The sequence below is a fragment of the Sminthopsis crassicaudata genome, chromosome 2, assembly GCF_048593235.1.
Source record: "Sminthopsis crassicaudata isolate SCR6 chromosome 2, ASM4859323v1, whole genome shotgun sequence".
In the NCBI taxonomy this organism is placed as follows: Eukaryota; Metazoa; Chordata; class Mammalia; order Dasyuromorphia; family Dasyuridae; genus Sminthopsis; species Sminthopsis crassicaudata.
The window spans coordinates 156805156-156818874 of record NC_133618.1 but is presented as its reverse complement, the minus strand read 5'-3'; the positions used below and the strand labels follow the sequence as shown (position 1 = coordinate 156818874).

The following is a 13719-nucleotide window of genomic DNA, read 5'->3' as shown; positions in this document are numbered from 1 at the left end:
CCCAAGTACTTAACAAGTGAGCCCTGGGAAAGGGAGAAAATGAGAGAAGAGATTTGAGGGGTTCGAGGCTGCGGTCAGAGCTGAACACCAGGCTGGAGGTGCCTGCCTGGGTTTGGGTTTCGGTCTGGGATGAGTGAGACATTGGGTTGGGGCGGAGTGGGGTGGGGGTGAGGGTGAGAGAGGAGGAATAACTTGCTTGGGGGTGGGGGTGGAGAAGAGGAGGGTGTAGAGGTGGGTGGGAGGAGGGAGGTAGAGTTACACACCAGAAGGGAAGCCTAGCCCGAACTGCTGCCGGAGAGAAATGACGGGAACCAATGAGATGCCAATGAACGCGTCTCCGGCGTGACCGCCGAGATTGACGTGGAGGACACGTCAAATTGATCCGAATACACTGAAGCCTCCTGGTCAGACGAATTTATCCCAATCGGATGAAGATCACCTTGGGGTTTAAGGGCTGCCGGAGTTGGAAAGTGTCCTGGGAGAGGGCCACCGAGAGGCTGCAGGGAGGCAGCGCCGCCGCTCTCCGGCTCCCGCTGCGGCTCCCGCTCCCCAGCCGGAGCGTCTCCAGTTCGAAGAGGGGCCGTGGCTCGCCGCTCTCGCTCTCCCTCCCTCTATGTATCTCCGCCCGAAGCAGAGCACACCCGGACTGCGCCCGGCCCAACCCCAGCAGCCGCTCGGGCGCCAGGCAGCCGGCCCTGCGCGCTGCTATGGGTAAGGGAAACAGCGGACGCCTGCGAGCAAACTGACTTGGGGCTCTTCTCTTTTCCATTATTCTCGTTCTTTCTCTCTGCTCTCCCGCCCCCTGCGTTCGGGGGCCTGCCTTCTCTGGCTGACTGCGAAGCCGCGTCTGCCGGCTCACCCCCAGCGGAGGGGCAGAGCAAGACGCACGAGAGAGAGAGAGAGAGAGAGAGAGAGAGAGAGAGAGAGAGAGAGAGAGAGAGAGAGAGAGAGAGAGAGAGAGAGAGTTAGAGTTAGAGTTAGAGTTTTTTGGGGGGTAATCAAAGAGAAGTTCTCTGTCCAAACTGACAAGAGTCCGAGCTGAGTGAGTCTCGATTCCCCGTGCTTTTCTCTTCCTTTCTCTCATCCCCGCCCCGTCCTCTTATCCAACACAATGGAACCCACTTTGGGGACCCGGTGTTAGGTCACCCTGCTTTGACTACTCAGATCTAATAGAGTGACTGAGCTGTCAGTTTAAGAACATCCACTTCGTCTCTTTTCTTCGGAAGTTTATTATTTGGGATCTCTCGATTTGCAGGATCAACAATGGTCCAGTAGGGAGCAGGAAGAGAACTTTCTTTTCTTTTCCTTTAAAGTAGTTTGAGTCTTTGTGGGATAGGCAGGATTTTCTCTATAATTCTCAATACTGAGTATTCATCCCGTGTTTTCTTCTCGATTTCTCTCTATGCCCCCATTCGTTCCCCACCCCATCCCTTTATAGAGCAGACTTACGGAGAAGTGAACCAACTGGGCGGTGTTTTCGTCAATGGGAGACCTTTGCCCAATGCGATCCGACTTCGGATTGTGGAACTGGCCCAGCTCGGCATCCGACCTTGCGATATCAGCAGACAGCTCCGAGTGTCTCACGGCTGTGTGAGTAAAATCCTGGCGAGGTACAACGAGACCGGCTCTATCCTCCCGGGAGCGATCGGAGGGAGCAAGCCCCGAGTCACCACTCCGAACGTGGTGAAGCACATCAGGGACTACAAACAAGGGGATCCGGGCATCTTCGCCTGGGAAATTAGGGACAGACTCCTGGCCGATGGGGTCTGCGACAAATACAACGTGCCTTCGGTCAGTTCCATCAGCAGGATCTTGAGGAATAAAATTGGGAATCTGTCCCAGCCCAATCCTTATGAAGCCACCAAGCAACCTCCCCCACAACCGGCACTGCCTTACAATCACATTTACCAGTACCCTTACCCCAATCCCATGTCACCCACTGGGACCAAGATGGGGAACCATCCCGGAGTTCCTGTGTCTGCGGGACACGTCAGTATCCCAAGATCCTGGCCCTCCGCTCACTCTGTCAGCAACATCCTGGGCATTCGAACTTTTATGGAGCAAACAGGTTAGTAAACTGAGTCCAATACGTGCCTTTACCTGTTCACCCAGAACGGGAAGCGCTCTCTCTGTCCCTCTCTGCTTTTCCCCCCTCCTCTCTCTTTCTCGGAGTGGTGGGGTTCACTTGTGTGCTCCTGAAAGCAATGTCAAGGACTAAGTGTTGGGGTGATATTTGGTCTCTTTCTTCCACTACCTCCAACCCCTCCTGCCAAGAAAGCTGGGGAAGACCGGGGAGATTTCGGGTCCCAACCCTCTGTAGGAACGCTTGGACATCTTGAACTTTTTAGGGAAAATGTGGAAAATATTTTCTTGGGGATGATAGATTGTCGACCACAAATTCGGAGTCTTGAAATTTCGCTTTTTCAGTCTTGCAAAAAGAATGTGAGCGCAGCGAATTCATATCGCAATCTCTTTCTGGCAGATCTAAACAAAACAAATTATCTCCATTAATTTACTTGCTCCTTTCCTGCAGGTTTCAGTTTCTTCTCCACTACTACCACCTCGTTCCATAGATCACCTACCCTCCATAATTAAAAAAAAAAAAAAAGCTTGTCTTTAAATTTATCATTATCTCTATTATTTTAAAAATAGGTTTGTTCTCGGGCCTGTGGAATTTGGGAATTGGAAGCTATATCAGTGGTTTCTGCAGAGAGGCTTGGGAATAATTTACATTTAAGGACTTTTAGAGTTTCTCTTTTGAGTTAACTTTACATTCAAGTTGTTGGTCATTCATTTTCTTTGGGCTCACTGACTTTGGGGAGTGTCGACTTCATTGCCTTGCTTAGGAAGTATAAAAACTTTGACCAAGTAAAGTTTGTCGTTGAAATTATTTCCTTTTTTGTCCTGTGCACATGACCTCTGCTTTTCTGTGGTTTGCCATAAGTGGGTAGGCATTAGGTCCCTTCAGTGAGACTTGAGGGAATCAGAGATTTCTGTGGTTAAAAAAAAAAAAATGAGGGGGATGTAAAAGAAGTCCAGTGATGGGAAGTACGGTTCAGAACTCTAAAAGTTTGCAAAGGATTTTGCTTTTGGAATTTTTTTTTTTTGAATTGATTTTCAAAACCCAAATATTGCTCAGAGACTTTTGACTAATACCAATTCCATCTGGCTAGTCAATGTTCCCCACTAGAAACCTCAGATATGTGTCGTAAAACTTTCATGATAAAAGAATATAAAATCATAATGCCTCTAGAGAATAATCATTGTGTATTATGTAAACACAAATATTAACACAAATTATCTTCTTGTTTACTTCCTCCCCCAGAATGTCCTTCATTCTTGGTTTGCATTGATTTAAAAAATAATATAAAAGGGAGGAAATTATTGAGAATACCCTAACCAGTGTCCCCTTACCTCTCAGTCTCTCAAAAATGAGAAAAAAAAAAAGTTTTCTTGCAAAGTTATTATGTAGGGTGGTAAGGCCCATTCTCAGACAACAAATACTGCCCAGCAACAATTCTCCAAATTTGTACCCGAAGGCCTCTGTTTTGCAGAGAAAGGAGTAAAGAGCTGAAATTAGGTTGTAACCAAAGAGAGCTTTGGGCAAGACCCTGCAGACAGTGAGTGAAAGCGAAACAAACTTAGGTGGATCGACTTCTTGCCTACTTTTGATTTCTTTAAGAGTGTCGGGTATCCCGAGGCTCTCCCAAAGTTATTCGACTACAGTCCCGAATGGGGTGAATGTGGGTCACTGTAAATGACTCCCTTCTTTAAGGCTCAGGTGATAGGGCTAAGGGGGCTCTTCACCACAGCAGCTGTCTCCTCATAATCTCTCTTTCCAATCTAGGGGCCCTGTCGGGGACCGAGGGCTCTGCCTACTCCCCCAAAATGGAAGACTGGGCCGGTGTGAATAGGACGGGGTTCCCGGCCACACAGGCAGTGAACGGAATTGATAAAGCGGTTATGGAAGCTGACATCAAATACCCACAGGTAACTAGGACCAGCGAAATTTGGAGAATGCTGTAGCAACAGTTAAGAGCATCCCATATCAATTTTCCAATAGTCCCAGCAAAAAAGGGGGGGGGGTCAGTAAGTAGACATTTTAAAAAATTAACGATTCAAAACATTTAAAACAGCTCTGCTTACCAGCACTTCGTTAGCATTTAAAAGTTGGTTTTGCAGAGAGTTATTTATGTTTTAACTCGATACTTTTGAATAGAGGGTTATATCTCAGGGCGCAGATCTGGTGCTTGTTCAGCCGCCCTCATCCTGTGAACTCTATGGTGCGGCTGTTTGGATTCCCCCGCTTTCTTGTTTGCCTTCGCGGTCCCTTTTACTCCTAGTCCTACCCTGGACCCTACCCTGGGTCAATTAAAATGGCCTTGTTTTCAGTCAAGCTAACTAATGCAATTAGAATAAGAGACACGCTTCAGGATTAATAACTGATGGCCAGTCTTTTCTCCTTCTCTCCCACTCCATCCCCAGCAATAAAGAGAATATAGAGGCGAGATCTACCATAGAGTTTTCAAAAGCACCTGGCTTCTGATCTGGGGAAAGCTGGGTGCAATGGTGGTGGACTGGGTGGTAATGCTCTCACTTTCTCGTCCCTACCTTTTTAGCCCACTCCGAGTCTTTCTACTGTGGGCAGCTTCCTTCCCGCCTGTGCCTATCCCTCCTCCAACCAGCACGGAGTTTACGGCGGGCCCGGAGGCGGCTATCTCACTCCGGGCCATCCCTGGCCAGCGCAGGGCAGTCCCTTGGCTCACCACGGACCCAGTGTGACCGTGCACGGGGGAGATCTCGCCACAGCCATGGCGTTCAAACACCCCAGCAGAGAAGGTAAGACAGATGAGAGCTGTTGTGTGGGAAAGGGATCCATCCGACTGTCCAGAGAAAGTCTCTAAATAGAAGGAGGAAGGTGGGAATTTAAATTCAGGACCACATCGCAGCTGAAGTAGGTGAAGTAGAATGAGGGTAGGGATGGTGGCTGTATAGTGTGAAACTAGAGAGATATGAACTTTTCTTTCCATAAGGTTTCATTTTTTTTTTTTTAATTTGGACGTATATGCATATAAGGCAATTATTCCATAAATGCCTTTTAGTATGTATGTAGGCGGATATTACTTTGTTATGGCACACCTTTAGAAACAATTATGCTTTTACTTCGTTTGAATTGTTTCAAAAGGCTTTTTTTTTTCTTTCTTTTTTTTTTTTTAACAAATGAAGATCACTTTATTCTTACAACTGCTGCTTAAGTTGTAAATAGGCACATATTTTTTTGTGTTCAGACTTCTGATTCAATTATTATGGAAGAGCATAGATTAGATGACCTCTAAAATGATTCTTATCTCTAAATCTAAAATCCTATGGTTCCCTTAAATTCCTTGCATGGAAATGCTGTCTGATTTTGTAGATTTGGATTTGCAGATCATCTGTAATTTACAATCTTAGAGAATTATTTTAAGCATTAAAAGGTGACTTGCCTAAGTTCACACAGTTTTGGGAAAGGTAAGCCTTGAACTGAAATCTTGCTGACCCCAAGGTCTGCCCTCTATTCCCCCAAACTGCCTTATTTTGTACTGAGGCCAACAGAGGTTGTGGTAACAAGATAAATAGCAGATTTTTTTTTAAAAGCTGGATCTGTGATTTAATAGATATAGGAACTCTACCAATGCAGGTAGAAAAAAGCTCTCTAATTTTTAGTATTTAAAAAAAAAAAAGTTTCCCCAGGTCACTGAGAGGGTAAGGGACTTGCCTAGTTAGAGTGAATATGTCTTCATAGATATTTGAACCATTTTGATTCCAGACTTTTCCTCTTTTGAATCTTGATTCTATTCATGACTTTGGCCTGTTATTTGTCCTTTCTGGGCCTGCTCTCTATCTGGAAAATGAGGGAGTTATTGAGACATGTCTAAAGCTCTTCCAGCTCTAAATCCCATAGCCTAGGCTGAAAAAAACTTTCTCCTGCAAGGAGCACATCATGCAACATTTTCTTAGCTATCTTTATTGGGTTTAGTGAGGAAGAAATACGGAAGAGATCACTTTTTAATGGTCTCTTATCCTCAATATAGTCTAGGACTTTCTGTTATTAGACCAATAACCAAATTATTTTTCCTGAGCTGGGAAATCTGTCCTGTGGTAAGTCCTATTGTCCAATCCCTTCTTGAAATATAATCCTATGAGATTAAACAGAACTCTCTTCTTGATTTAAACAAACCCCAGGAAATCTGGCCCTTTTCCCTTTCCCTCTACCCCCCACTGCAACCTACTTCCCAGATTCATAGGGGCTGTCTAGCACATATAACTTTTCTGATTCCTAGTCAGTTGTCTACAGCTTCTTGCTTTCCAAAATTAGAGGAAACTGATCATTTTTAGGATAATTTGAACTCTGCCTTTGTCATTCCCTTGTTATATAATATCAGCATAATGGAAGGTTCAAAGGACTTAGTAAGGAGACAGGTTAGATTTGGGGTCTATCTTTAGCAATTTGTGATCCTGGACAAGTCACTTCTAAGAAAATATCCTTAGTTTTTATGGTTTCATTTGCTTTGAGTAGATAGTGTTAGAAAGGGCATTGGTTCTGTGATTGTGAAGGGATTGATTTTTATTTTCTCCTTAGCCTCATTTTCTTCACTTGTAAAATAGAAATTATGATGGTCCCACTACTACGGCACAGTGTTGTGCAGGCTTTGTAAATCACAAAACAATTAAAAAAATTTGAGATATTCATATCTGTCACAAACGAATTACAACTAAAACAGTTGAAATACAATGGATAAACAAGTCACCACTCTGTGGGCTGACACTAAGAAAGAGAATTTCCCAGGAAGGAAATTGGTTTCAATATGGTAACTGGGGTTACAGTATAGGTCAGGTGGACTCATCCTTAGTAAGGCACATGTCTACCATATTTTAAGGAAGATGTTGCAAGCTGTGAATTAGTTCACATTTCGAGAAAGGTATAGAAATCAGATGAAAAACAACCATTTGAAGCAGGTACTCCTTCCTAACTCCAAATCCTAAGCTATTTGGAGATGACTGACATAGTAGTTTGAAGAGCCATTACTTGGAAGCTGGTGAATTTTTAGGTAAGATCTAATTAAAGCAATTTTAAAATGAGACAGCTTCTTCTCTGTTTAATTCCCCTTTCAATGGTCTGGTGTCAATCTTTTTTTTCCCTGGGAAAAATAAGAGATCTGGAGAATAAATAGCTCAGAGATTGACTTACTCAGGCCTTCAAGCTGTGCTCTAATTTTTTTTCAGACTATGTTGTGTTAAGTGGAAAGGAATTGTCATCTATGTGATTCAAAGAAATAGCAAATGACTCTATAGCATATAAAATTTAACTTAACAGATGCAGAAAAAAATGCAGGGTGAATATTTCCATCAATGAGGATTTCCCCCCCCCCATATGTATAATTCCATCCTGTATCTTTAAAAAAAGGTAATAGGAATAGCAATCTCTTAAAATATTATTTTATCCTATGACAATAAAATCTTTTATAGTAAACAAACCAAGAAATGTTAATAAATTATAAAGGCAGTTATATTTCAATTTTAGGATACCAATTTCTCTTTCAGACTTTAAAAGATAATTTCATCAATTGATTTGGATTCCCAAATTTATCAATTTATGATTTAACCACCTGGTAATTAGCCTCCATGGAATTTTCTTAGACAATTGGTCCTCTGACAACAGAAATATAGTCCTTCAAAAGCCCCTTTAACAAACTTTCTAATTATGAGTTTCTTTTTCCCTCTTTCTGAAAATTAGTTTTAAATGGTTGTGTGGTAATTTGAGAAGTACAGAAGTGTATGTAAAACTTTTGAATGTTTTACTTAATTGCCTTTATATTTCCAACTAGTGTCCTTTTCTTCATTATAGGAGCATATGTACACACATTTCCAAATATTACTCCCACAGTAATTAGACTAATAGCTAAATTAATGATTTCTTGGTCTATATATTTAAAAAAAATCAAGTCTTTGGTTCAGAACTATGGGACATTAAGCATCCCAATTAAAATGACTTATACTAAAATATTCAGGAAATAATTTCTGCTGGCAAGAATCAGATTATGCCAAGATAGAATACAAAACCACAGTAATGTAAATACATTTCATTTGAAGGGTAGGGGTTATTAAATGAGATACTTTAATTGGACTTTCTATGCAGTTACAGAGATATTAATTAATTAATCTTACTTTAAGCAGCCCACTTTGAATTCTAAATGTAGAAGTAGTTTTTTTTTTTATCATTTATGACTTTTGAGGCATCATTCTTTAAGGAAATTGATCATTTAAAGAGATATAAATTCTCATTGCATCTTCAACTTACATACATTTCTGGGAATATCATTTAGAACTAAAAATGACTAATTTTCTTATTTAGGAAGTGAAAATAGTATACCATCAGAAAAAACAAGGGAATTTGGAAATCTAGTGTCAGACTTTTGAACTGGTAAATACATCAAGTCACATGGTAGTGTAAATGGAGTTGGCCTGAGATTCAGATTCTGGTTTGTGATTTTTTTTTTTTTTTAAAGAAAGTTATTTAACTTCTCTGGTCCTCAATTTTCACATGTGGAAACTGAGAGTTTGGGACTCCATATCCTCTGGTGTCCATCTCTAGATGTAAGTTAGGGATAAAGAATTCCATGGTTCCATGAAGATATAGATTCATTTCTTGCCCCTGCAGTTTATTGAATATCTGACCTTAGGCAAGATAATTAATCTGTTTGTACTTCAAATAAATATTCTCTTATACCATACAAATAAGTTGTTCTTTGTGGGTGGAGGAATTTGCTTCACTGGAAGTTCCCCATGTTAGATGAAATTGCAGATCAGAAATTACATATTTCATTATAGTGTCATACAATCTGATTCAGCGGATATAGAATAAAACTAAAAAAAAAGTTCCTTTTCTTCAAATTAGTTGAATTTTCAATTATTCTCCTCACTTCCTTTTAATAATTTCCAAAATGCATCACTTGGTCTCCTACACTCTGTTGGTTCTCATGTACTTGATTTCAGCCTATCATTACTTTGGTTGTAAGTAGTCTGAAAATTTTCATGATTTGAGAGGACAAATTAAAGGATTCTGTCATTTTGCTTCATCCACCAGATCCTGGTGGCAGAAGTCAGTCATTTATAGATTTTACCACCCACCACTCTTCTCTCAGTGTCCTGGGCAGTATCCTCTTGTTTATACAACACTGGTGATCATTTCAGTGTGGTCAGAACACCAGGACAGTTCCCCCAGGACATTTGGTATTGAAGTAGCAGTTTGGGAAAACATAGAAACTTTACTGTAAAATCGGCCTTGTCTTCGCAATCAATCACTGAGCTACAAGCTTCTGACCCCAGTCCCCCCCCCCCCAATTCAAGACTATAGGAGAGAGACTCTGAAAATCCAATTAGATTAAACAAAAGGACAAGTTTCAAAGTGAAAATTTATTTTATACTCTAGAGGCAGGAAGGCATAGTGACTAGAGAGTTGGTGTTAATGTCAAGGAGACAAGTTCTGAGACTGAAAAACTGGGCAACTCTCTTAAAGATCAGGAATTATAGTGGGGAAGTTGCCACAATGGAGGAGTTAATTCCTTATATGGGTGAAATGATTAAGTCCAGGGGAAAAAAAAGGGAAAATATTCTAGAATATTTGAAAATTCTGGAAGAATCCTTGAATTTTTACCCTGCCTCATAGAGGCTGTCTTTTCTTGGATCAGTTGTCAAGGGATATTAAAGGGAGACCTTAAAAGGAAAAAAAAAATACCCACTCTGCTCTTTTTTTTTTTTTTTTTTTTTTTTTTAACCAAGAGCAATTAACAAATGTCCCTTCCATATCAAACAAGCTGAAGTTCAGAAGAAAAAACTCAGTGACAATCAGGGATAGTCACTGGCCCTTACTCAACATCAGTAGGAATCTTTGTTAGGAAGCTAAGATCTTCAATCAACTCAATAATGGAGAGTCATTTATTAAATTTCCATTACTTATTAAACTCCACATACTCTTCTAGGTATTGGACATCCAAAAACAAAAGAGAAACTAAATTTCTGCTTTTCTAACTGAAGGAAAAAATAAATAACAATTCTTCCTGGAGTGTTCCCCTTGCTTCCCATTTCTCTCAGCCCCCAAATAGAGACAGAATGAATATATTAAGATCAGCAGAGACCAGCACAGTGAGCTTGATCAGGAGAACTCATTTGGTTCTCTTGTCGAAACTTATGGAAGAATGGGAAGGGGAGGGAGGGAGGAAGAAATCCTAATAAAAAGGGGTTAGTGTGAGGGAGAGGATGGTGTTGCCAGTAAGTAGAGATTTAGTGGAAAACTCCAAAATATGTTAAAGAGGCCTTATTTGTAAAATTTCATTTATTTGTTTTTTTCATCTCTAAACTCAAAAGGATGTTGGCTGAAGCAGCCTCAAATGTTTTCTAAACAGTATACTCTTTTTGATGTGTGCAAATTGGAAAGGAATTGAAAACAACTCGGACCTGGGCACAGAGTACAGTGTTTTGGAAAGAGAGGGGGCCGAATCAAGTCTCTTAGTCTTTTAAATATCCTGGCCAGAGAAGGCCCTGGGTTTTCAAAACAATACTTTTTTTTTTTTTTTTTTTTTAAATTGAATCAGTCCTCCATGGACGACTTGAGGGTGTGTTTATGTGTGTACTGAGAAGGCTAGGGCCAGGGCCAGGGGAACGCCTGGCGCTTCCCACCCATGCTTGGAGGGTGCACACAGGTGCGGGCTCCTTTCCTCGGGCAGCTGGAGAAGCATTTGTCTAAACAGGAGCCTTCCGGGGTTAGAGGAAGGTGAGGGATTTCAGATGATTGGAAATTCAGACGTCACTAACATTAAGGTGTCTTCTGCTTGTCCTGTAAGCGACAAATATCTGGGAAGGAAAATAAAATTAGACCTCTTTGGGAATGGAGGTGTTGTGGCTTAGCATTTCTGGGAGAAGGGGAGAAATTTCTCTCTTTCTCTCTGTGTGTGTGTGTGTGTGTGTGTGTGTGTGTGTGTTGGGGAGGGGGCGGATTGTGCAATTCTAGCGTCACTTTCTGGCTTCCAGTAGCAAAAGTTGGTTCTCTTCCCAAAACCCTAAATAATAGAGTGAAACATTAAATAACATATAACCTGGTAAATACGGTGTCACTTAATATAGCGGCAAACATTCCTCAGTACTTGTTTATGACCATCAATTAGGAGCCAGTTTATGCCCAGCAGTCAAAGACTAAGCGGACTATATAAAGTCCATCCCTCTTCCTCCTCCCTCCTTAAAGTGCAAATTACCCGCCTATTTCGGAGGAATTCAGACCGCACTGAATTTTACTTAGTATATAATCTTTGGTAAGCCCTCCCTCCCTCAGTTCTTCCAGTCGGTGGTTCCCTGGTTCTCTATTGCTGTGCACAGAACCACGGCTGTCTAACTAGGACCAGCAGCTTCTCTGGGGGTATCTGGTCTCTAGGATTGCCCAGCCGCGTGCTGTGTGAAACACTTGCGTGTGTGCCGGGTAGTCTAATCTATAGGAGACCAGCAATTTGGGAAGCTGAAAAGACGTAGGAGAAACTGGATCCTTCCATAGCTCTTTTACAATGCCCCAGGCTGGGGAAATCCAATTGCGAGAATAAAATAAGAATTCTCTGTTTTCCCTCTACAATTCAGCGCTGCGGTCTGCAGCGCCGCCCGCCGCTTAAGTGCGTCTCTTGCCCCTTCCCGGGCTGCTAGTGTCTTTAGCTTCCCGATTCCCGAGTCTGCTTGTTCTCCCATTCTGTCCATCCCAGACGCGTTCAGAATTTCCATCTGGCTCTGTGTTTCCTCTTGGGGAGTTGCCATATCTTTTGCTCCTTGGTAGAAATGTGTGGTCTTTGTTTCTTCTTCAAAACATACTCCTCAGGAACGTCGAGTTTTCTTTCCTGAATTGCCCCTCTATTAGATGCAGAGGAGCAGTTGCTCTTTAGCTCTAAATCGGGTCACAAGTGTATATATGTGTGTGGGGGTGATAGAGCAGGAATGTGGGCCGCGCATCCGAATTGGAAGACACCTATTATACCCCCCTCCCCTTTCTTTTTCTTTTTCTTTCTCAGTGGCAGATCGAAAGCCTTCCAGTCCAGTCGGCAAACCCCAAGACACCCTTAATAGCCTACATGGACTGTCTATCCCGGCTTCGTCTTCTTAGGGAGGAGCAGCCGCTTCCCGAAGCCCAAGAGAACTGAGAAACGATGGGACCTGTGAGAGGGGAGGGAAGCATGGCTGTGGAGATCAGGTGGGAAGAGGCACCTGCATAAAACTGAAAGCGCTTTTTAAGCGTTCTAGGAGAATGCTTCGATGCAGCGGGCAACTTTGGGGAGGGAGGAGGATTGGACTGGAAATGAACTGAGATCCGTTCCCTGCCCTGAGAGATCCTAGGTTATCCCGCAAAAGTCAACGCCAAACTGCCTGGGAAAGAAAACAGCAACCTGCTGTCCACCGAAAAGATTTGCTTTCCAACGCATCCCTGACTATCCCCGCTCCTTTCCCCCCCCCGCTCCCCCTCCACAAGTCAGGGAAAGAAAAGGGTGAATTTATCACTTTTTTCTTTTATTTCTTGTCCGTTTTCACTTTCTCATAGTTTCCTGGATTATTTAACTTTGCCAGATTTTTTTTTTTTCTGGATTCTACGTATTTCTCTTCCTCATTATCCTGTCCACATTTTCTTTTTATCCCTCTTCTCCCCCAATCCCCTTCTCTTTCGTATTTTGTTTCTCCTCTTTCTTTTTTTCTCCTTTTCCCCTCTTCTGCTTGTCTTTCCCCTTCTTAATTTTCTCCATCCCCATGTTTTCTCTAGATCTTACTTTTGTTTAGAGCCGAAAAAATAATCCTAGAGTTCACCTAATGATTAGATTCCAAATCCAATCTTTTCATTTTATGGATGAAGGTACCGAGGCCTAGATTCTATTCTCTTCCATCTCCCTTTTTGGATTTCCTCTTGCATTTCTCACTCTTAGTTTTCTTTCCATAAGTGGGTAAGTGTCTAAGTCCGTGGACCTTCTTTATCACGAAGCACAAGCCTTAGAAATGATGATTCAACCTATCTCTTGGATTCCTAATCTCCCACCTTCCTTTTGACTTCCCAAACACCAGCCTCTGTTTAAACTGCTTTCTCAGTCTCACTGTTGGCCAAAGAATCAGTTCCCCAGGTCTCCATTCTTCCCTGCCCTCGAAGACCAAGTGCTGCAAAAGAAAGCCTGTATTGCCAGAAGTCCCCCAAAAGAACTATGGTGATTGCCTCACTGCCTAAGGAAATGGACAAAAAAGTCACAGCATTTTATTTTATATTTTTATAACATGAATAAAAAATCCAATGAAACTGCTGCTTTTTCAACCCTGGGTATATTTTCTAGGAATCCATGTAATACTTGCCTTCCTAGAGTTTCCTATTTCTGCTCCTTATTCAATGATTTCACCTGAAAGGAGACTGAAAGGGGACCCAAAGAAAACACATCTTTTCTACTAGAACATTTTGTAGCTATAATAGCTTGAGAATATTCTTCTCTCTTGGAAATGCTGTCTTCTTGATCCACTGAATCTGACTAGTACTAAAACATATCATTATTTTGGGTATCCTGGGATTCCATCATTTGTTAATTTCAACCACTAAGTGCTGCCAACACTATGGATTATGAAAGTGTATAAGAACTTATGTCTTATGAGTAAACTGGTGGACAGTAAAACTTGAGAAAG

The 13719-nt window shown here is 41.9% G+C and overlaps 1 protein-coding gene across 1 annotated transcript; it reads left to right on the top strand.

Annotated features, from left to right (window-relative positions):
* Positions 1-288: 288 nt before the first annotated feature.
* Positions 289-13345, top strand: PAX1 (paired box 1). Its single transcript, XM_074287737.1, has 5 exons — positions 289-711; positions 1439-2068; positions 3848-3990; positions 4620-4839; positions 12084-13345. Exons 1-5 carry the CDS (start codon positions 429-431, stop codon positions 12173-12175), a joined length of 1368 nt encoding a protein of 455 aa, XP_074143838.1. The 5' UTR covers positions 289-428; the 3' UTR covers positions 12176-13345.
* Positions 13346-13719: the final 374 nt, after the last annotated feature.